Source organism: Kwoniella newhampshirensis, chromosome 2 (assembly GCF_039105145.1).
Source record: "Kwoniella newhampshirensis strain CBS 13917 chromosome 2, whole genome shotgun sequence".
Lineage (NCBI taxonomy): Eukaryota > Fungi > Basidiomycota > Tremellomycetes > Tremellales > Cryptococcaceae > Kwoniella > Kwoniella newhampshirensis.
The window spans coordinates 984658-1005334 of record NC_089956.1 but is presented as its reverse complement, the minus strand read 5'-3'; the positions used below and the strand labels follow the sequence as shown (position 1 = coordinate 1005334).

Genomic DNA, 20677 nt, shown 5'->3' with positions numbered 1-20677 from the left:
TCCAACACCAAGCAAAAGGAAAGGAAGGAAGACACGGAGCGCCTTCAAGCTTGCAGTGCTTTCGAAGCTGAGGCGCCTTCGCAGTTGGCTTTGAAGCGCCTTCGACCTGGGAGAGCTCCAAAAGAAGCTGAATCGCTTCACTTCCCATTACGTAGCGTGAATCTCGTATGGATGAGACGCCCACCTTCATGAGATACGCCGACCGTAGATAATGCTGCTCGAATATCCACTGTACGTTGAACAAACATTAGGAGAGCTAAGCACGCCGGAATTTCCCATGGTCGTGGTGTTGAGAAGAAGGGCTTTTGAGCGATGGCTTGCGATTTGTATGATGTGCCGCTGCTTGCATGTGTTCTCTCCTAAGCAGGTTCTTCACATTGGGTGAATGGGTCTACCAGTCAATGGGCACGTCCTGCGTTATACAAGCCATATCTGCATATCGCTCATGTACTCTTCTACAAAACTGCTATCCCAAAGACTGAAGAACCCGCTTAAAGCTTTTGCATGGCTGTAGAAGACAAACATTTGTCAGCGCACAGGCATGAAACGAGGGTCACCACATGACTCACCAGCAACGTCGGTAGACTGGACGTAGTCCTCGAGCTCTTGGATCTCCTCCTGGAGGTCGTCGAGAGAGACACGGTCCTCGATAACGAGGGTGATCTGGAGCATCTTGATACCTGTTGTGATTCGATGATTAGTCAAAGACCCCTTCCAAGCCTCGTGGCAGGGTGGGAAGACTCACCGTAACCGACGGGGACCAACTTGGAAGCACCCCAGACGAGACCGTCCTTCTCGATGGCCCTGACGCCCTCCTCCAAAGCGGCCATGTCGGTCTCATCGTCCCAAGGCTTGACCTGGAGAGTGACGACGGACTTGGCGACATCGAGAGTCTTACCGGCGGCGAGCTTCTCAGCGACCTTGGCGGCCTTGGCCTCCTGGTACTTGGCGACTCGCTCAGCCTTGATTCGCTCGGCCTCGGCATCATCCTCCTCGTCATCGGAACCGAAAAGGTCGACCTCGTCGTCGTCGTCCTCCTCCTCCTCGGCAGCGGGGGCAGCCGCGGAAGAAGAAGATGCGGAGAAAGGGGAGGTACCCTTGGGGAGGGTGTCGAACTCGGAAGAGTAAGAAGCGATGTGCTTGTACCACCTAGCGGCGTGGGGGTAGGTAGACTCGGGGGCTGAGAAAAGTTTGTGGTTGTCAGTTTGATATTCGTGAATTTGCCAATTGAAGAGAAGAAAGAGCGCTCACCAGAGCCCAGACCCTTGAAGATCTCGACGTCGGCCGAGGTGGGCTCAAAGCTATACCACCGGTACCATGTCAGCATATGGTCTCTCTATAGATGGGCGACCTGATATACGAGCACAAGCAAGGATAGTATTTATAGAGAGATCAGTGGGTTTGGAAAGTTGTTATCTTCAACGCTATAGTCGCGGGGTCTTAAGCCGCTGAGCTCGGAAACACGGACCAAAACGGTATATCATCACAGTAGGGGAACGGGATTGGGGGGTGGGGGGAAACGAAGCATGATTGTGGCAGTCAAAAGCGGGAATAGGAAGGAGGAGAGATGGATATCGCTGCGAGATGGATCTGCTGCACTCACCCGTCGACGTAAGATCGGGTAGCGAGGTGCTGTTCAAGCTGCTTGATGTCGGCCATTGTGATCTGTTTGATCGTTGTGTTTGGAAGGAAGTGAGTGTGTGTGAGAGAGAGAGAGCAAAAATCAAAAGAATAATGTAGATATAAAAGTCGGAACGTGTCTCTCGCTGTCTCCACCATAAAGTTGAGAGACTGAGAGGACAGAAACGATAAATCCTAATCCCGATGGTAATGCCGCCGGGTGGCAAAACTCGAGAAGAGAACGGAGACCTGTGATGCTGTCCGCTCGTTCGAAGTGGAGCCCCGCATCTTCACTGCCATTCGAGAAATGATTGAATAGTCGCTGTTGTGGACAAGGTGTGTCGAGTCGTGGAACGATCCCTCTTCGCCAAAGGAGAACGAGAGGCTTCTCCCAGCCTCAGTCCCAATGTCGTCCCTCTTCACCCCTTTACTGTGGTCTTTCCTCCCTTCCCAGCTCACACATGTCCTCCTCCCATACCTCTCATCATGTGTTCCAGCTCTGCTCCCACCCTCGCCTCGACATACATCCACCTACGTCCGGAACTACAGGCTCGTCTTCACCGGTGTAGTCTGCGTATGGCTGGCTTACTCGTTCTTCACCGATGAAGATAAGATCAAAGGGGATGATTGGTATGCCCTGCTGGGTGTGGGGAGAGACGTGGATGATGATGGCTTGAGGAGAGCGTTCAGATCATTGTGAGTCATCGATCTCATTAGGAGAGTCGCCCTTGATCAGTCTTGGGTGTCACAGATCTAGATTACATCATCCCGATCGAGCTGGAGCGGGGAACGACGATCGATTCATCCTCATTCGAAGAGCGTACGAAACCCTATCAGATCCGGTCAAGCGATACGCCTACGATCGGTTCGCCTCTTCGCTGAAACAGTCCCTTGTGGTCACGGGCTGATTGTTTTCTCGATACAGATTCGGACCTCAGATACTCGATTGGAAGTCGGCCTCGGTCAGAGAATACATACATACCGGACTGGCCCGGTCTGTCGGATTCTATCTCGTCTCAGGCGGGATCATGCTGCTATTGGCTTGTGAGTCTGGATGGTTCTCGCGGAGAGACACCAAAGCCAGCTGACGCGTCTCCTACGCAGTGCTAGGCAGAGTTCAAGATGGTTCTTACGTGAGTCATTGGCCTTCTACGTGATCCATCATCGAGCCCCCTTGTCCCATCTCTTGTCCACAGCGAATGGCTGGGACTGTGGGTCCCCTACTTACTGACTGACCAACTCGACATAGTGGCGTCAAACCCTCTTCGCTCTTCTTCTGACCCTCGAACTCACCTTGATCCTTTGCCCAACCTCTTCCTCCACCCTTCTTCTCCCAGCCTTTCTCCGCCCCTTACTCTACATATTACCGAGAAGGAGCACATCGCAACCCCAATTCAAGCAGATCGATCTGTTACATCGCGTTTTCACCTCTCTGTCTGTCGGTATCACCCAACTGGCAGCAGCGTGGGCTGAACCGATCGAACGCAGGACGGGCACCGAGGAAGAATGGCGGAGGGTCGTGGGGATGCTAAGAGGTTTAGAGATGGATTGTGAGTCTCTTCTGATCCAAATCCATGTTCGAGAGAGAAATGGGAAGAGAGCTGATTCAAGGTCGTCCGTGTTAGCTATAACGGGGTTCCAGAGTGAGGTGGTACCTCTGCTCTCAAGCGGTAATGCGAAGAATATCGAGACGTTGATACAGGGTGAAATGGAGGATGGTGAGTAAGATCCTCAAAACACTCTGGTGGTCAACGCGACCTTCCGGTCGGGACGATCGAAACTCCATGATGTCTGTCCGTATATGAGGAGGTCACAGCTGATGGATTTGACCCCAGTCGTCATACAACGATCGATCTCCACTCATCCGGAAGTCAGACACGCATGGCAGACTGCGCTGTCACGACCATCGAAGCCTCAATTTGCTTCTACTGTCGCTCAGTCTCAACGGCAAGGACGATATGCGTCCATCGATCAGGAGCATCGACTTGAGATGGCCAGGAACATTCCTTTGCCACCTTCACCGCCGCCTTCTCCCCGATTTCGAGGGAAGGTTCTGGGCTGACCACATAGCAGTTTTGGAAGGGTAATATGCATTATTGTATGACAGTGAAATTACCACGTGATGACTGGAACTCGCACAGGGATCAAAGTCTCCTATGACAAGCCGATTGAATTTCCCATGCGAGTCTTCATTGCCCGCAGAACACCCCACTTGAGAATCGAGACATCGTCAAGTGTGGGTCCGTCATCAGGTCGACTTGGCCCCACCCTTCTTCCCATTCTCATCTCTCAGTGATGGACAAGTACATATCGCCTCCAGATATCTATCGTCCTTCAACCGTCTCATCGCTCCTTCACAAGCCTCCCGCACGGCCAAGAGCGGAGTGGGTCCTTGTCCCCTCGACACTTGTTGATCGTGTACTGTGACTGTGGGTGTGGGTGGGCAACTTCAGTCAGCCAAAACAAAGAAGACGAGTGACCTTTATCTCGAAGGACCATATTCCAACGCTCCCCTCGATTCAGATCCTATAGCTGGGTCCTGCTTGGGCTTCGGGCTAGCCGTCTACTGCGGTTCCCCTTCCCTACTCTAAATCTCACTCGGACCCAAATCTTCGTTCCTCCCTTTCACTCAACCTCCCAAAAGTCAAGCCACCCAAACGTGCCCCAAAAGCACACTCACCAACAGCTCCTTCAACATCTTTTCCTCTCCCATTCTTACCTCCCAAAACCTTCTCCACACTCCATCTTTCACATCCCCTCGCTTGCATCCACCTTATCAAACTCGCTTTGGGATGCTGGTCCAATGCTCCATGAGGACCTTTACACCGTTTCTCCAAGAAGGGTGAAATCCTCTCGTTGAAAATGGTCCGAGCGGGTTTGAGATCGAATGAGGAGTCGTGGGTTATCGCTCCCAGTAGAGCTTCGACGAGCTCACTCGTAGTCTGCAAGACGTGATGTGAAGTCAGCATCTTTACGGCTTCGAACTGGAATATGGTTGCGAAGATAGATCATCACTCATGAAGAACAGATGATACAATACTGACACTCACCTGAATCACAGGAACATTATGCCAGTAGTGTTTCCCTCTTGTGTCTCCATCCCCATTCCCATCAACGCCTGCCGCTCTCTCCGCTTTAGCTTTGGCGCTCCGCATACCTTTCTTGATCTTCTCTATGTCATTTCGTAATTGGTCGTCACCATCACGCAACATATCCACCAGACCGAGCTCGACAGCAAGTGCTGATCTGACAGCCTGTGATTTATGTCAGCTCTCAGACCTTTTGCTGCATTTCAAATTACGAATGAGAGACATACATCTGTCCCGCGAGCTCCCTACATCGGCCGTGTCAGCTTAACGGTTCTGATTCTGCATTTGACAGCTCACCCTCATCAAAGTCAGCGAAGCCGGGCCCTCCTCAGGATATGTATTCCACAAATACTCCACCACGACTGTCGGCACAGTATCAGTCCCACTTTGTTCCGGGGCAGGTGCAGATTGCGCGGCTCACAGTAACTCATGAGGGCATTGCCTAACATCCTATATCGATCGAACGCCATCTTTCGTTCGGTGTTCATATCGAGGCTCTGCAGAACACATCAGTCCCACTTCAACTTGCCGATACCCGCGTCTCTCGAGGACGATCATTCGTTGTCAGGAGAAAAAAGACAAACCAAAATATCCGTCACCCTCTTTTCATCCTCGAACTCGTACCCCAGTACCTTAGACGTTGTCGAATTGAAGAATCGCATGTAGGCCTTTTCGACCGTTTGATTCTTACCCACACCACCAGCTGTCCGTTTGCCGAGAACCGATGCGGGCGAACTGAAAGACTTAGGGAACGCCGTTTTGAGATCGGCCCAGGAGTGTAGTAGGGGAATCGGGATCTTGAGTGCATGCGCTGTGAAGATCACTTGATCGAGGTCCCGATCGGCGAGGTAAGCCGCTCCAAGTAATGCTTCAACGACGTCCGCTAAGACCTAGGAAGTGTGTGTCAGGATCGCTCGTCCTCCGATTCTGATCAACGACAGAAGAAGGTCGTACTGACTTTATCGCCCAAAGATCTTACTTCCATTCCTTCCTGACTGGTCCTCATTGTCGTCTTTGCTTGGGTCATGCCCGCAATTTCTTCTAGGACCCAGTCTCTCGGCACAAAATCCTTGGCTTTGAACCTCTTACTCCTCACATACTTCGCCAGACCTGCACTCAAAGCATAACTCATCAAACTCCTATTACTGCAGATGATCTGTCGTTCCATCTTGATCTTATCTATGTTTCGTTCGGCTCCTTTCTGGCCTGCCGTCGTAATGTATGCGTGTGCAGTGGTGATGAGACCCAGTAATATGTCGCCCAGCATTTCAAGTCGTTCATAGTTCCGTTTCTTGTCGTCGTTGACTGCCGGTGCGGTTGTTGCATGTAATGCTAGATCGAGCTGGAGAGACGAAGAGAAGATAGAGCGGTTCATCTCCTGGATGATAAGCATGTTCTCGAGTTGGTGCATGAAGTGCGGTAGGACAGAAGTGGTTCGGAATACACTTGCCGAGAGACAATGTCGTTGGACCAGCTCTGGGATGAGGAAGAGTGCCGGTCGGTCAGACGGCGGAGCAGCCGAGGAGTAGATGTAGCCACCGTGCTTGGGTGTTGTGACCTCTTCTGCCTCCATGATGGGTTGAGAAAGGATCGTCGGAGCGGGAAGCGAGTCTTGCTTGGAGAGCAACACCTCAAATATCGTTTTGTTCGCTATTGTAGGATGAGGTGAAGAAGCGATCAAGTCTGTGCGAAGCTTCTTGTAGTATGATCGACGAGAGAACTCCGATGGATTGGTCAGAACTGCGTCCTCACATTGCTGTGTCAAAACGTCAATATCTGTGAGATCGAAGGGCGTTGAGTTCGGACCGCTACACGTGAGCTCCATCTCATCCCAGGCCACGTTCTTCCTTCTCAGCTTCGTCTTTCGCGCTGCGTTTACGCTATCTTTCCGCCTGGCAAGGTCAAGATCCCGCTTCAGAGGGACGATCAACCATTTGACCTTGTCCAAGCTCCCCCGGTATGGCCGTTGCATTTGGGCTCTGAGCAATTTCTCCGTATATCGCATTGCTTGGTCCAACCTGCCTTCTTCCCAAGTCTTCATCTTCCCTCCATCATACATCTTCATCGTCGCTTTGACCGACGGTTGATTTCCTATATCCATCTGCACTCCCAGTACTTCTTCTCCATCCTCGAAGAGCGGTATCGGTCGACTGGTCAACATGCACATCGACCTGCATTCATCTTGTCCGCCCTGGATATCGTGTGGCGGGTCAATCAATAGTTCCAGCATCGTTGCGTAGATCGAGTCGGACGTCAATGGGGGACAACTTGACCAGAAAGTCGGATTGGTAAGGAAAGGATGTTCGGCCACTCCCACGCAGCCTGCCGGATTGGCTGTCGGCATCGAAGCTGGCGGTAATTGACCACTGATGCTCGCTTTCAGTTGTTCCCAGTTGACACAACTTTTGGATTTGGACGAGGTCTTTTCGCCCGATTGCACTTTCACCGATTTGGGCTGTGCAGGTGTTGGTTGGATATTGGGATCCACTTCACCTCGTCTTAGCAGTTCTTTCACCGCTTCGAAAGAGACGCTCTGTTTCACCAAGGCCTTGTTGGACCAACCTCTACCGGAGGAACGCACAATGCCCAACATAGGTAGAGTGGTTGAACACACTCTCAAGGATCCGGGAGGCGGGTCCAGTTCCGCTTCTGGCGATGGTAATATGACAGGAGGATATGGTCGGTCCTTTCCATCAGAAGAAAGCTTGGAAGGTTTGGCGGGCTGTTGGTAGTCTTCGGGAAACACGTTGATGTATTCGAATTTCGGTTGAGTGCGACCGACAGCTTGAGCCCAGCGACTCAGGAATTGACCGGCGTTCTGAAAGGTGAGAACGGTACCTGTGGATGTGGTATGCGTTGGAAGTGTTAGGTTACAAGCCATACTTTCTCGATTGTATGTCGTGACAGTGTCAAAAGTCCTCGACTTCTTGACCTTCTTCGCCTTGGTTTTGTCCGGCGAGGGTGAGGATTCGGGCAGAAAAGAAGAGAGGCTCGCAGTTGTTGGTAGGAGGCGAGGTGGAGTGGAAGGAGAATCGGAAATCAACGGCTCGGATGAGGATGATCGCCGTGTATGTAGTTTATGAAGTTCCGTCGACACTTGCTCTTTCGCGAGATGCGGAGGAACGTCCCTCTTCCTCTTCCTAGCTTTCGTCCGACTCTCGTCTCCCCTGAGCGACGATGCCGCTAGCTCGAGGCCCCGCTGGTTGTTGAGGACGGTACCACCTTCTGTCCGTCTCGGTCTTTGTGTGAAAGATGAAGAATAGTCAAGCTGCCGCCTCGTCATATTCCTCCAAGGGTAGATTGGCGGTTGTGAGGCTGAGTGAAGTCCGTTAGAGAATCTCTGGGGTGGATCCGTGGTAGCAGAGGCCGAGGACGACCTGCCCGCTCACAGGAAAGACGACCTGAGTAGACTGACCATGTCTACAAGTCTGCCTCACCCTTTCTCATCTGTCAACAGGTAGTAGTCGGTATGAATCGAAGACACTGAGCCGAACACTGCAGGATATGTTACGGTCGAGTGAGACACCAAAGTGGAGGGAAAAGTCAGTCGACCGACAACCATACGATCACGTGATGATTTTTAGGGATTTGGTGCGTAAAGGTGGGTTACGGGACGCAGTAGATGCAACCCGCAGAAACCAGCATAGTTTCGGTGCTGCTGCGTACTTTGTGCATGATTACAGGTTCACAAGGTCGTCTATCCGTGGAACCATCATCGTGAGAGCGGACATCTTAGGATCTCATCATGACATCTTGCTCATTTTGCTCTTCGCCTTGCTTACACTGCCATTCGCCCCACTCAGACCACCCATGGCCCATGCCCCTTCTATCAACTTCTTCATGCCCCATAACCAGCTTAGTGCGAAGACGACTCTGACAATCCCGTTTTCTGCCGGAGCAAGATATGACAACACAAATCGTTGTGGACAAACGACCTGGGTGCAAGACGTTATCAGTCGGATTATTAAATCATTCTAGCATGATCATCGCGCGGCTCACCTGGCATATGTGACGGATTATGATCGGAGCAGAGGTGTAAGATGATGCTCCGATGATAGATCTCCACAAGAGTGTGACCACAGACGCCATTCCAACGTGGACTTTCGTGGCAGAGATCGGCACCAAGCTATTTACGTAGCGAGAACATGAGCGCTCCCTAAACTTTAGAGTACTTCGTGAGAGTGGTGGGCGTCGGATTCACTCACCTGGACACTCCTATATTCATCAGCCACGTCCCTACTTTCCACACCTCATCCTCTGTCCCACCTCCCTCAGCACCCCTGGCCGCTCCTCCTCTCAGAGCCATGAGCAGCGTGAGCGGCATCAGAGGTAAGACGACGTCTTGAGTGTTGCCCCAGAGGATGAAGCTGGGTATGGCAATAAGAAAGAGCACCAGTGGTAGGAGGTTGAGCATTGGCGCATGACTCGGGTTCGTCCGTTGAGGGTGTGCGCTAGTCGACGATAGACGCAACGAGTAGCTTGAGTAGAGCAGGATCGTCGCTGGGGGAAGAATCGATAGAGCCAACGTGACGAATTTGATCTAGAAAGGTACCGGTCAGCTAGACTCAGAGGAAGCGATAGCGACATTGCAGCGCCGCTCGCGTAAGAAGCGATTTTATCCTCACTTTGTGCTGTAAGAGGCGTTCCAGACTCCACCCTGTCGTCCTACCACACAAAGCCAGTGTGACGTCTGCTAATCCAGGCCTCAAGCCTACTCTGTCCAGCTGAGACATGAAACTCCGTATCGTTTTTGATATCCAACCCGACCATACGAGGGGAAGCAGCTTGTCTGCCATCGGATATCTCAGGCCAAGTATAGTTGGCCCGTAGCAGGCCAGTGGCTGAGCAAGTCCAGTGATGACGGTCAGACCGATCAAGTGAAACGTTCTGTCCACCGTCCAAATCAGCCAGACATCCCGACGAGTCGCAAAAAAACAGGCCAGGCAGACACTTAGCAGAACCGTCAACTTACCTAGAGGGCGAACCTAGCCACAGACATCTTCCTGAAAGATATATGGCTATCGCTGTCGTATATGGCCAAGATTTGGGATCCAGTAATAAGCTGATGAGCATGATGGTAGAAGCAAGGTAATCCTTCGCGGAGGACAGAAGGATGAGGGACAGGAGTGTGGCTAGAGCAGCGAAACGGTGGGGACTAAGCAGAAAGTCAGCGTGTCCCCTAGCAGCCGTTCTCACCGCAGTCCGTATGGTCGACAGATTCGTTCTCATGACCTTGTTCTACCGGGAAGCAGCTGATTTACTCACTTGTCAAGTAGCGATACCGGAGCGAGTAAGATTGTCATGATCCCCGTCACCTGGATCAGTCGTCAGTCGTCAATGCCCGTTTGAAGGATCTCGAAGGCTTGATTGACTTTCACTCACCTGACTTCTCCAGCTTCTTCCACCCTTTGAACCTTCACTCGTGACCCACCATACGATCGAACCGGCCCAAACAACGTCTGCAGATCCTCTTGAGCCCCAACGCCCGCCCAGGGGTTTCTCTCCTTCTCCCATATTCGTCATCATCACCAAGCCCAACTTGACCAACATGACGGATACCAGACCCAATGGTAGACTCCATCTCCCCCACCCATTGCGACTCATCCATCGTATGGTCGTTCTTAATGGAGAGCCATATTGTCCTCCTAACAAGGTAGATTTCTCCACCCGTTCTCTTCTCCGTCTTTCTCTCCTCTCCATTCGAGCTGTATCCGCACTTGGAGGAGCAAGATGATCTGAACGCGTCGTTTTCCCTGCCCCTCCATCGAGATTCAATCCCAATCCCGATCCCGGTCCTGACGACGAGCTCGCCGTGGTCCCGTTCCCATTTCCCGACATTCGTCTAGGCAAGGACGAACTGGTCCCTAGACCATTCTTGTCCACTTCGAATCTGGGTGATCTCCCTCCTCGTCCATCTTGTATCGACACAGAGGCAGAAGGAGACGCCGATCTCTGTCTCGCGGAGGAGCTTGCGTATGAGGTAGATGAAAATGTCCTTTGTCTCTGGGTGGGAGCGAGGAGCGGATGAGGCTTCGTATGTGGTGAATAGGCGTAGCGTGGGTATGGGGAATGAATAGAGGACGAAGTTTGAGTCTGATAGGTCGTATTGGAGAACAAGGATTCGGCATCCGTTTCACTCCTAGGGGAGACATCAAGTCCAGATCAGCTCCTCAGCCGTCTGGTCCATGATCATATGTCTCAAAGGCCTATTCGTAACAGCAGGTGACCACTTCTCGACCACGTCTTGCCAAGTCTGGCCTGATTGGCCTGAGAAGCTCAGCTGGGCAAGGCCACTCACTCTACCACACTCCCCTGCCTATGCCTTCGATCCCACATCGCCCGGGCCGCAGCAGCCTTCTGGGCTCTATGTTGCTCGTATGGCACCCTCGGCATGATCCAATCCGTTTGGCCGTACTCTGCTATCTCATCTTGAGAAGGTGACGACCGACAACCGAAAAGCGGGAGATAACATGTCACTTTTTTTTAGTGGACCAAGTCTCCGGTTATCTCAAAACACAAACATGCGGGTGGAGGCGCATTCACGGTGAGGCGTCAACTTTGAACTGACCTCATATCAGGCAAGATATGGTCGAGGTACTTGAACATATAGTGTGAACAGATTGCATCTTTGGTTGTCAACTGTTGACTGTAGGTCTCGATGTATTCCCCGCTTTTCTGCTTCTTCTAATAACTTTGTCTTCCTCATGGCATACCTCATTCTCCTTCTACAAGTAAACATTTTCAAGTTCATACACCCGGCCAGACCCATCTAACCAAGCTGGTTCCATAGACCTTGTCCAAGACCTTCCTCCCCTACCATCGGCGTGGCAAGTGGCAGATCCCCCTTCTCACCTTGCCTTGACCTCGCTCCTTGTCCTTGCCCCAACTCCGTCGTGATCGCGCTCAACGCCCTCTCGTCGAAGTTGAAATCGCCAGAGTTATACCAAAGCTGGGTCATTGCGTTCCAGGCACCGTTCTCCGTCTGTCCCGCTTGATCGTTCTCAATACTGTTACCATTGCTCGTCGATGTTGCCGACAAGGTGTAGGATTTGCTGAAAGTTCCTAAAGGTACTGTAGGCGGAGCCATCATTCTCGACACGGTGGGCGTAGAGATCGAATTGGTCGAAGCGGTCGGCAACGACGAAGGTGTGTAGGATTCGACCTTGGTGTTGGATGCTCCATCCTGCGCTTCGCCCGGCGTACGAAGGGGGCCGTGTCTCGCTAGCAACATTTCGGACAACTGCCCAAAGATTTCCCTGTATTTGGCGGTCTCTGGCAAAGCTCTGCTGAAGGCTTCAAGAAGATCATGACATTGACCGACTCGCTGACTGACTTCCCGTCTCCAATTGAGGTCATTCACCAACCCAGTATCACGACTGTCATACTCGCACAAGCAATAGAGTAGCGATATACACGCTAAGAATTGCATCGACACATTGATGAGGTTGTAGCTGACTTTGTGATCGTGCCAGAGGTCGATGTAGAGATCAACGCAACGTGTGCTGGCCTCGTGCAGCGCTGATAGTCGCTCAGGTGTCATGGCAGGGTATAGCGGAGAAGGTCGGTATAGGAGGCAAAGACCTTGATGGTAGTTGAGTAAGAACCAAGAGTGGTTGGTGATCATCCCACGTTTCTCTTCCTCCGTGTCGGGAGGCATAGGACATTCGGCCAACCAGGAGTCGAGACGAGAATGCAGGTCCATGATGATTCCAGCCCTTTCAGGTTCCGGTAGAGCGTTTTGGTCTCCGGATACTGAGTATACTGTGGTGAGAATGATTCCTGACAATCGACGGAGCTTGATGATATGTCTAGTGAAATCAATGCGAGCTCGGCCTCGGAATGGAGCATCAGAGGGAAGTGGCGATGGGAGCTAGAGTTCTTGGAGGTCAGCTCCTGTGCACTCTGTCGCAGGCAGAGATCGAACTCACTTCGACGTCAATATCATTATCGGCGATTGCCAATGGCTTCGATAACGTCACAGCGACCAGACGATCGAGGTTGTATAGCGAATAGAATACCCGTTTGCGGTGCTCGACTACCTTTGCGGGTAGATTCGAATCATCCACTCTTCGGTGGAGGTTGAGGGCGACCGCAACGCGAGCAGCGAACCCAACAACATGCCAAAGGGATATACCGGAAGGATCGAACATGGCATAGATGCCCAGAAGAATGAGAGATTGAACGCAGAGCTGCGTAGATCAGTTATTGATCAGCCATGGGGCTCGATCTGGCCCAACAGCCATGCTGTTACTCACAATATCTTCTCTTGCAACGGCGGCGTACAAGCCCATCATAGCCCGTCTCCTGAAGACTCTCGATGACCCTTTCTCTACTTCACCCATCCTTTCTCTATTGGTTGTCCCGATGGCGATTACCATGAACAGGATGAACTCTTTACCAGCAGTCATTTCCCCCTCATTATCCACACCTGGTGTCGCGCTCCATCCACTTGCCCGCCTTCCGCCGTGTCCAGACTCCCTTCTGTACGCCTCGTTCATATCTCTCATGAATTCGTCTCTATCGAGGAAAGGATACGAAATCGCATTGCATACGAAAAATGTCTCGACCGCTTGTATAGCGAGCTGGTAAGGCGGGTAGGGAGGAGGAGGGGAGCTGAGTTGTCGATCGGCAGATGTACCGAAGGCGGCTTGAGAGGAGTGGGCACTTGAAGGACGACGATTAGGGTCTAGAGCTTCCATGGAAGTGGGACCAAAGACGGGGGTCGCGAACTGATCAGGTCGAACTGCAAGTATGCTATTTGCCAGTACGGGAAAATCCGCTCGAGGCGAATCGCGACCGTTCGTTGTGTCATGATGTGTCGATGACGGTTCTGAAGGTGGAGGCAAACCACGCTCCATATCTGATATGGCGGATTCAAGATGTTGGATCCTTTCAGCGGCTGAAGCGATCTGAGAAGTCAGAGCGAGGTTGTCTGACTTGAGGCTTGAGACGTAGCTGTAGGATAGCAACATGAGATGTTAGCTTCGATTTGCTCATGTTGGAGGCGCTATCTCACCCAGCAGTCGCAGGACTGATCTCAAACACACAAGCGACATCGGCCTTGCTGCATCCCGCACATCTCGGTCTTGCATTGTCACATTTCCTCTTGATCTTATGACACCTCACACAAGCCTGGGCGGCACCCTTGGGAGGATGGACGAAGACTGGACCTAGTTTGAGATCTCCCGATGGATCTGCGAAGTCCAACACTCCTTCCGTAGGTAACCCATTATCTGTCGGCCCACCTCCACCGGCATTTTGTCTATCTTTTGACTGACGAGGTTTCGAAACCCTAGGTCGTTTTCTCGGTTTGGGCTGTTCTTCCTCGTCTGACAGATTACCCGTCGTTCCATCATCGTACGTCGGTTGTGGCTGAGGATGCGAGAGAGGTGGTTGTGTATGATCCCTGTATCCTTCCTCCCAAGGATGGTGATGTCTGGCGGGTGGATTGGTGTAACCCTGCCAACCTCGTGACCCTTCTTCTCTGGCTGAAGAACTCTGATACCCTCCAAAGGAAGGTTGTTGCTTGCCACCATCCTCACCGTCTTCGGGCTCCGAGAGCCGCCGGTCGATGTCCGGTGGAAGACCGCCATCTCCCAGGAGTTCTGGCGCGATTGGCATTCCTGAGGCTGAACCGTTCGCGAGAGCTGCGGACAGCGTGGATAAGGGCGGAAGAGCGTTGTGCGGGTACGACATGGTTACTGATACTGACTGACACGGGTATGGAGGATCGCTGTCAAGCTGACTGTTGATCCAGTCCTGGCTGACCTGCTCGACGGGTGAATCAAGATGTAGCTGTCTCTAGGGGATGCGGTACCGGGAGAAGTGAACTGACTTGGAGGATAGAGTGTGGTTGGGATACGCCGGTGTTCGCCGCAACGCGCAAGGGGGAAAGAAAAGCGGGGGAGAGAGAAACCGAACTGTCGTCGTTGGGAAAGAGAAATCTCGGCGATGAGCGCGGATGGAGGGTCTAGACAGGTGGGATCTGATAAGGGGGCATGATGGATGACTAATAACACGTCATTCATCTCCTGATTTCCCGGATCTGAGCCCCCCGGATCTGAGTCCCCGGTTGCACAAGTCGGCTATTTCCGACTTTGAGAGCAAAGGAAAATGTTTGGTGATAGCTGGTTTATCATGTATGGCTTTCGTGATACGTTGGTCGGCAAAACACGTAGCATCATTCGCACCCAAGTCGTCTTGGAAGCAGTCTGAGACCTGTCATGACCGACGCTGCTCTCCTCAACACCGACGGACAACCGGCAGAACCGGTCAACATCCTCCTCATTGGGCTGGGCTCCATAGGCTCCATTTACGCGTATATCCTCGAGAAGGTCAGTCATGTTCCGGCGAACGACATATCGGCCATTCGCTGATTCATTCACCATAGTCCGGAAGAGCGAGGGTCACCGCTGTTGCAAGATCCAACTATACCCTCTACACGACCACAGGGGCGACATTGCACACTGACAGGTTCGGTACAATCGAAGGATACAAGCCATACCGAGGCGAGTAGAGGCGCAAGACATGGTTGAACACGAACCTTTTGCTAATACTGTAGATCTCATTTCAGTGTTCAGATCTCAAAAGGAGGCATTGGAAGATGGAACACAATATGCGATGGGTCTCGTGTGCACCAAATGTCTGCCGGATATCTTGCCAAACACCGCTCTTCTCGCCGACGCTATTGCAAGTGATCAAATAGAAGCATGGAGCTTGATCCAGGTAAGAGGACTTGTCTACCGTCTCAGAAGGTGAAGGGACTCGAGGCTGATGTTTGCTTCTGGGTAGAATGGTCTTGGCGTCGAAGAAGACCTGTATCAGGCTGTGAAAGGGTCTCGGACACCTGTGTTGTCGAGTTGCGCTTGGATTGGCGTGATGACCTCTCCAGATGGAACTCTGGTCCGATGGACAGGTCAAGTGAGCACTCCCACTACCTATCACCGACAGCCGTCCAGATGGCAATCCCGTAGGTATTCCCCGAATGCTGATGGAGCTAGCCTCAAGGACACACTGGTATCCGGAATATACCCTCCACTACCCGCCAAAGGCTCATCAGATACGCGTGTCATCTCAAAACGAGAAACTGAGGCTTTCGATCTGTGGTGTGACCTACTCAGAGCTGGAGAAGCTGTCGTCCACGCTACAGACCGAATCGACTCGATCCGTTTCTCTAAAGTGAGTCGGCGGTATCCTCTTGTTTTCTACGACCTTTCCATGCTTCTATCCCCTTCCGGAAAAGTGCTAACGTTCGGCCCGTCTTCAGAACGTGTGGAACTGTGCCTGGGCATCCATACAGGGCCTAGTTCGCACGACAGCTTTCGGGTTCTCATTCCTCGAGCCAGAACAGAAAGAGACCGTCAAAGCTTTCTTCCGAGAGATTGTGACGGTTGGGTTTGAGTCAGGCTTATTGTGGAAGGGGATGGTACAATATCCTGCGGGAGAGATCTGCGAGGGTCTAGAATCTGTTGTGGACTATTGTTGGGAGAAGGTGAGCGTCTGAGGTGCTCTGGATACGCACAAGACATCCCCAGTCGTACAGCACCAGCTTGTCCATGTGGCGAATGGTCTCCGCCCTCTGATCGGTATCTTGTGTCTCAAGAAGAGGGTGTGCTGATATCCATCTCCGTCATGCAGGTCGTTTCGACAGCGGTCTCGCGTGGGGGAGGTCACAAGATGTCGCTACTCATCGACGTAGAACTGGGCCGACCTTTCGAAGTGGAAGTGATCACAGGAGCCGTCTTCCGTCTCGCACAGAAACTCGACGTCCCTACACCTCGTTTGGAGTTCACATATGCGTTACTGAAGGTCTTACAATCGCATATCGTCAGAGAACAGCGGAAAAGGGCCGAGGAGAAGGCCGTTGGTGCGTAGATATTGCGGCAGAATCAAGTCAACCAATAGATGGGTCCTGGAGGGACCGGATTGACTAGTGAGAGAGTGCAGTCAGTGGCCTGACGGACAGGTCAGGCAATGCCGCTCGTCAGTGAAAGCGGGAACCGGAAGGGTGAACAATCAAACACTTAGAGAACATGATTAGAAATGGATTTGGCTTCCTTTCACTTCCTCCCTTTTGGACAGGTCGCCGTATTTTGGTACCTTGCATAGCTATGATATCCTTTCACTGAAAGTCTCTCTCGATGGTGAACTGAAAAGAGTGAAACGAGTATCGCATTCACCCGGCTGACATCACGATATCTCTCGTCTCTGATAACGATATAGCAAGAAACGGCGCAGATTTGTGCAGTGATACTGAAAGCCTCGACGGAAACGGATTTATCTTGAATCCTAACTGACGAAAGAGTGACTACACACGATGTCAAAGAAATTCCCAATCCCACCAGGTATAGGAGCGGGTAAACCCGATCATCCTTTTGCTGTGACAGTGGAAGATCCCATCCCTGTGAGTAACAATCTCGAGCTGTGTTGTTTTGCTTGAGCCTCTTCTTGGCTCTGGCGTGGGCAGATACTGTCCCGCATACCGCTGAGATGAAGGAGCAAGATCGTGCTGATGACTTTCTCCTGTACTGATGGAATGGCTTTTAGTAGAACGCGATCGTCCCGGATGGATACGGTATAAAATACCATGCTTATCATACCATGTGAGTGGTGAGGAAAGATCCTTAACGATGCAGATATCCCATTTCCGGTCGGTCAAACCGCGTCTTGACAAACGGTGGCTTCTGCACTCTCAAAGAGAAATGTTAAGCTGACTCTGTCCCCCGGCGTGACTTAGTACTGAAGGAGTATTGTAGGTCTATTCTTCATTCCTTTCAACCCACCACACACTCATCCTCGCACAGGGCTGACCAGCCCGCCTGAAGCTCGTACGACGTGTAGAGGAACTGACTCATCCACCCACCCACCAAGCTTACCAGCAGGCACATCTCTCCCTGGGGGAGCCGTACTGCCCATGTCGTCCGTAGCTGATTTCCCAATGGTCTTGCCCTTGGGTACGAAATTACCCGGAGGCGTCATGGTACCCGTCAGTAGAGCGTTCACTTCATTTCTCATATTTGCAAGATACAACTTACCCACTGATACTGATCAAATGTCTCAGATTGTGATGCAAAAAGTGGAGAAGAAACCCGCTCCAGCTCCATCTGACCCAGGAGTGATTTGCTCCATCCAATGAACTCGGCCGTTCACCGAGCTCTGTTCCGACCCTTCTCTGGTTATATCGCAAATGTCTATTCATCACATTGTAGTAACCTGTCCTATGCATACTTCCCTTCTCCCTAGTCGTCATCCCAGTGACCTTGCTGCTTGGGAGGAGCAATACCAGCCTGCTTCGCCACGATGATACTGTCCACTCTCAATACGCTGATCGCCGCTTCCGTCGCCAACTTGATAGCCCAGTCCTTCGCCGCATAGGGATCCAGGACACCAGTCTTGTTCGCTGACATCACACCGTCCGTCTCGCTCTCGATATCTACACCCGCATCAACATGACCGTCCGCATGAGCTTTGTACAGAGAGCTGACCACGTCCTCGGCGTTCAGACCTGCGTTCTCTGCGAGTGTTCGAGGGACAACTTCGCAAGCTTCTGCCCATCGCTTGATGGAATGTTGCGCGAGACCCGCGGTCTTTCCTCCGTATGCGGCGATTCGCTTTGCGAGCTCAATCTCAGTTGATCCGCCTCCGGGAACCAATCGACCATCCCGAAGTAGGATTCGAACAGTGTTAATACCGTCGTCGAGCGATCGTTCGAGGTCATCGAGATAATTGGCAGTGGCACCTCGAAGAACGATTGTCGCCGTTCTCGTCTTCTCTCCTTCCTCCTGTCGAAGCACGGTCACACGGTCTCCACCGATCTCAATGGTCTCGAAAACATCAACCATACCCGCTTCCTCCGGCGTAGGTGCACCCAATCGAGCGAGAGGAGTAGCACCGACAACTCGACATAATCGACGGAGATCGAATTTGGACAAGACTTTGATGACAGCAATGTTCATTCGGTTGAGGTAGTGAAGGGCGAGGTCACCGATACCTGAACCGGCGATGATGAGTTTGACTCCCGAGTCCGCGATCTCCTTGAAGTACTGAGTAGGAAGGATTGAGTCAGCACACAGACTCCTAGCGATGTATCAGTTTTTCACTCACACCCTCCAACTGCTTCTCTTCTCCACGCGAGAAGTTCAACAGATCGTCCGCCTTCTTCAGCAAGACTGTCCCCTTTGTCTCCGTTTGTGAGATATCAAGACCACAGGTATAGACGGCAACCTTTGCTTTTGTCGCATTCTTGACCGAGCCTAATGATCAAAACCAGTCAGTTTCCCATAGTCACTCAATCACAAGAAGACTATGTACACACCCTCAGGCTCCCGACCGAAAACCATACCCCTGACAACTCTACTAGCATCGAGTCCTCCTCCCAAAACTTTGACGACTCGGACTGAGTCGACGTTGAAGTCTTTGGGATTCTTGGGCATGACGGCCAAGGCAGCTTCAGCGACGAGGGAGGAGAGGAAGTCTTCGCATCCCGGCTGTTTGGCAGCGAGAGAAGTGGAAACGTACTTGGCGAGCTGTTCGGCGGTAGGAAGAGGTGTAGAGGGGATCATACTGGAGACGAGTGCTAATGATAATTGAAGAATTGTCAGCGATGATTGCCAGCTTTTCGGAAAGTAAACGATATGGATTGCCACACTCACTCTCGAGCTCCTCTCTACCCTTGGCCAAGGCCATCTCGTAGCCCAAAATGACATCAGATGGATGTAAACCCATGGTCAACAGGTGTTCAGACCTCTTCAACAGTTCTCCAGCAAAAATTAGAACCAAATTGGTAGCATCTCCCATCTGTGAAAACGAACATACAGTGTCAGCTCAGCCATATCTTACAGATCATTTGGCATCCTGTTTATGGGCACAAGAATGACTCAGGCTCGGGTTCCCAGACTCACCTCGGCTTCCTGAGCAGTGCTCGCCATGACCAATAATTTCGCCGCGGGATGTGCGACTTCGATTTCTCGAATGATGGTCGCTGCGTCGGAGGTGACGAACATTCGACCGAGATGATTGATGATGAGCTTGTTTCTGCCTGTAAAACGTGAGATTCATCAGCACTATGTGAGTCGAATCTGCGGAAACAGGAATGTCGATGGGATCGAATGACGCACCATTAGGACCGAAAGAAGTTCTGACGATCTCGCTCAGTTCACCGACAGCAGCGATATTCCTCAGGACAGCCTCCTCCAATCCAGACATGTGCTACGCAAAGCGTGAGATATCAGCACGAGTCGTCGCAGTATGTCGAAGAATTGTTCTCCACTATATAGAACGGCAATATGGAATAGGTGAGCAACGCACCTTGTAGCCCGCCTTGAAAAGGTCGGGTCCTCCAGCTTTTGGTACTTTCAACGACATCTTGGCGACTCTCTTTCAGCTCCGTTGTTGTCGACTGTTCGAAATGAGAAGAGATACGAGTGGGCTGAAGTGGACTGAATCAGACAAGAAGATGTTGGAATGTCGTGGTGGTTCTGTGGAAAATGTCCAAGAGAAAGGTCGTGTTCATATTGCGAGAAGACGCGCGCTGTGACCTCCACCCTAACGTGGCATTTTTACTTTCTGACATTTCGGATCAGTGTGGCGGTATCAGCTGAACTACGTGGTATTTGTATGGGGTGAAAGTAGTGGGAGAGGATGACAGACGACACGGTCAGATGCATTGCATCCATCTTGCAGCTGGACCAATGGACGTGTGTAGTACAGAGAGATGCTACTACATCTGGTAGACTACAGGATACAGCTCTTGGCGTCATCAATGGTTGCTAGCCGTCACGACCAGTCTTGATCAGCCAATCCAACTCAAAGTGAGACGACGCCACAATCAAACGAACAAATCGATCAATTTCTCATTCAAATCAAGAGCCAAGTCGTCGACGGTACACTGTGGGACATGAAACGGCCATATCAAACTCTCTCCTTGCCCGTTGATGATGATTTCAATCTCGACTATTGGAAAATATTGA

The 20677-nt window shown here is 51.7% G+C and overlaps 8 protein-coding genes across 8 annotated transcripts; 3 read left to right on the top strand and 5 right to left on the bottom strand.

The window, feature by feature from the left end:
* Window positions 1–491: 491 nt before the first annotated feature.
* On the bottom strand, window positions 492–1659 carry IAR55_001083 (uncharacterized protein; the record flags this gene model as incomplete). Its single annotated transcript, XM_066944212.1, has 5 exons — window positions 492–508; window positions 570–680; window positions 746–1180; window positions 1252–1301; window positions 1604–1659. The coding sequence occupies 5 exons, from the start codon at window positions 1657–1659 to the stop codon at window positions 492–494; spliced, it is 669 nt and encodes a 222-aa protein (XP_066805413.1).
* Window positions 1660–2026: 367 nt separating this feature from the next.
* On the top strand, window positions 2027–3682 carry IAR55_001082 (uncharacterized protein; the record flags this gene model as incomplete). Its single annotated transcript, XM_066944211.1, has 7 exons — window positions 2027–2316; window positions 2372–2485; window positions 2546–2664; window positions 2725–2753; window positions 2870–3170; window positions 3246–3338; window positions 3456–3682. 7 exons carry the CDS (start codon window positions 2027–2029, stop codon window positions 3680–3682), a joined length of 1173 nt encoding a protein of 390 aa, XP_066805412.1.
* Window positions 3683–3868: 186 nt separating this feature from the next.
* On the bottom strand, window positions 3869–7992 carry IAR55_001081 (uncharacterized protein; the record flags this gene model as incomplete). Its single annotated transcript, XM_066944210.1, has 8 exons — window positions 3869–4047; window positions 4301–4562; window positions 4671–4874; window positions 4937–4954; window positions 5007–5071; window positions 5131–5206; window positions 5294–5599; window positions 5668–7992. 8 exons carry the CDS (start codon window positions 7990–7992, stop codon window positions 3869–3871), a joined length of 3435 nt encoding a protein of 1144 aa, XP_066805411.1.
* A 460-nt stretch (window positions 7993–8452) lies between these two features.
* IAR55_001080 (uncharacterized protein) lies at window positions 8453–11102 on the bottom strand (the record flags this gene model as incomplete). The annotated part of the gene is made up of 8 exons (XM_066944209.1): window positions 8453–8644; window positions 8709–8835; window positions 8915–9249; window positions 9335–9596; window positions 9682–9864; window positions 9975–10024; window positions 10092–10848; window positions 11008–11102. 8 exons carry the CDS (start codon window positions 11100–11102, stop codon window positions 8453–8455), a joined length of 2001 nt encoding a protein of 666 aa, XP_066805410.1.
* A 376-nt stretch (window positions 11103–11478) lies between these two features.
* On the bottom strand, window positions 11479–14405 carry IAR55_001079 (uncharacterized protein; the record flags this gene model as incomplete). Its single annotated transcript, XM_066944208.1, has 4 exons — window positions 11479–12579; window positions 12638–12898; window positions 12965–13664; window positions 13726–14405. The coding sequence occupies 4 exons, from the start codon at window positions 14403–14405 to the stop codon at window positions 11479–11481; spliced, it is 2742 nt and encodes a 913-aa protein (XP_066805409.1).
* A 527-nt stretch (window positions 14406–14932) lies between these two features.
* IAR55_001078 (uncharacterized protein) lies at window positions 14933–16583 on the top strand (the record flags this gene model as incomplete). The annotated part of the gene is made up of 7 exons (XM_066944207.1): window positions 14933–15043; window positions 15100–15217; window positions 15283–15434; window positions 15501–15629; window positions 15717–15887; window positions 15976–16200; window positions 16347–16583. The coding sequence occupies 7 exons, from the start codon at window positions 14933–14935 to the stop codon at window positions 16581–16583; spliced, it is 1143 nt and encodes a 380-aa protein (XP_066805408.1).
* Window positions 16584–17025: 442 nt separating this feature from the next.
* IAR55_001077 (uncharacterized protein) lies at window positions 17026–17844 on the top strand (the record flags this gene model as incomplete). Its single annotated transcript, XM_066944206.1, has 4 exons — window positions 17026–17112; window positions 17259–17311; window positions 17580–17694; window positions 17770–17844. The coding sequence occupies 4 exons, from the start codon at window positions 17026–17028 to the stop codon at window positions 17842–17844; spliced, it is 330 nt and encodes a 109-aa protein (XP_066805407.1).
* Window positions 17845–17947: 103 nt separating this feature from the next.
* On the bottom strand, window positions 17948–20072 carry IAR55_001076 (T-complex protein 1, theta subunit; the record flags this gene model as incomplete). Its single annotated transcript, XM_066944205.1, has 7 exons — window positions 17948–18751; window positions 18813–18961; window positions 19024–19284; window positions 19361–19505; window positions 19610–19746; window positions 19826–19916; window positions 20016–20072. The coding sequence occupies 7 exons, from the start codon at window positions 20070–20072 to the stop codon at window positions 17948–17950; spliced, it is 1644 nt and encodes a 547-aa protein (XP_066805406.1).
* Window positions 20073–20677: the final 605 nt, after the last annotated feature.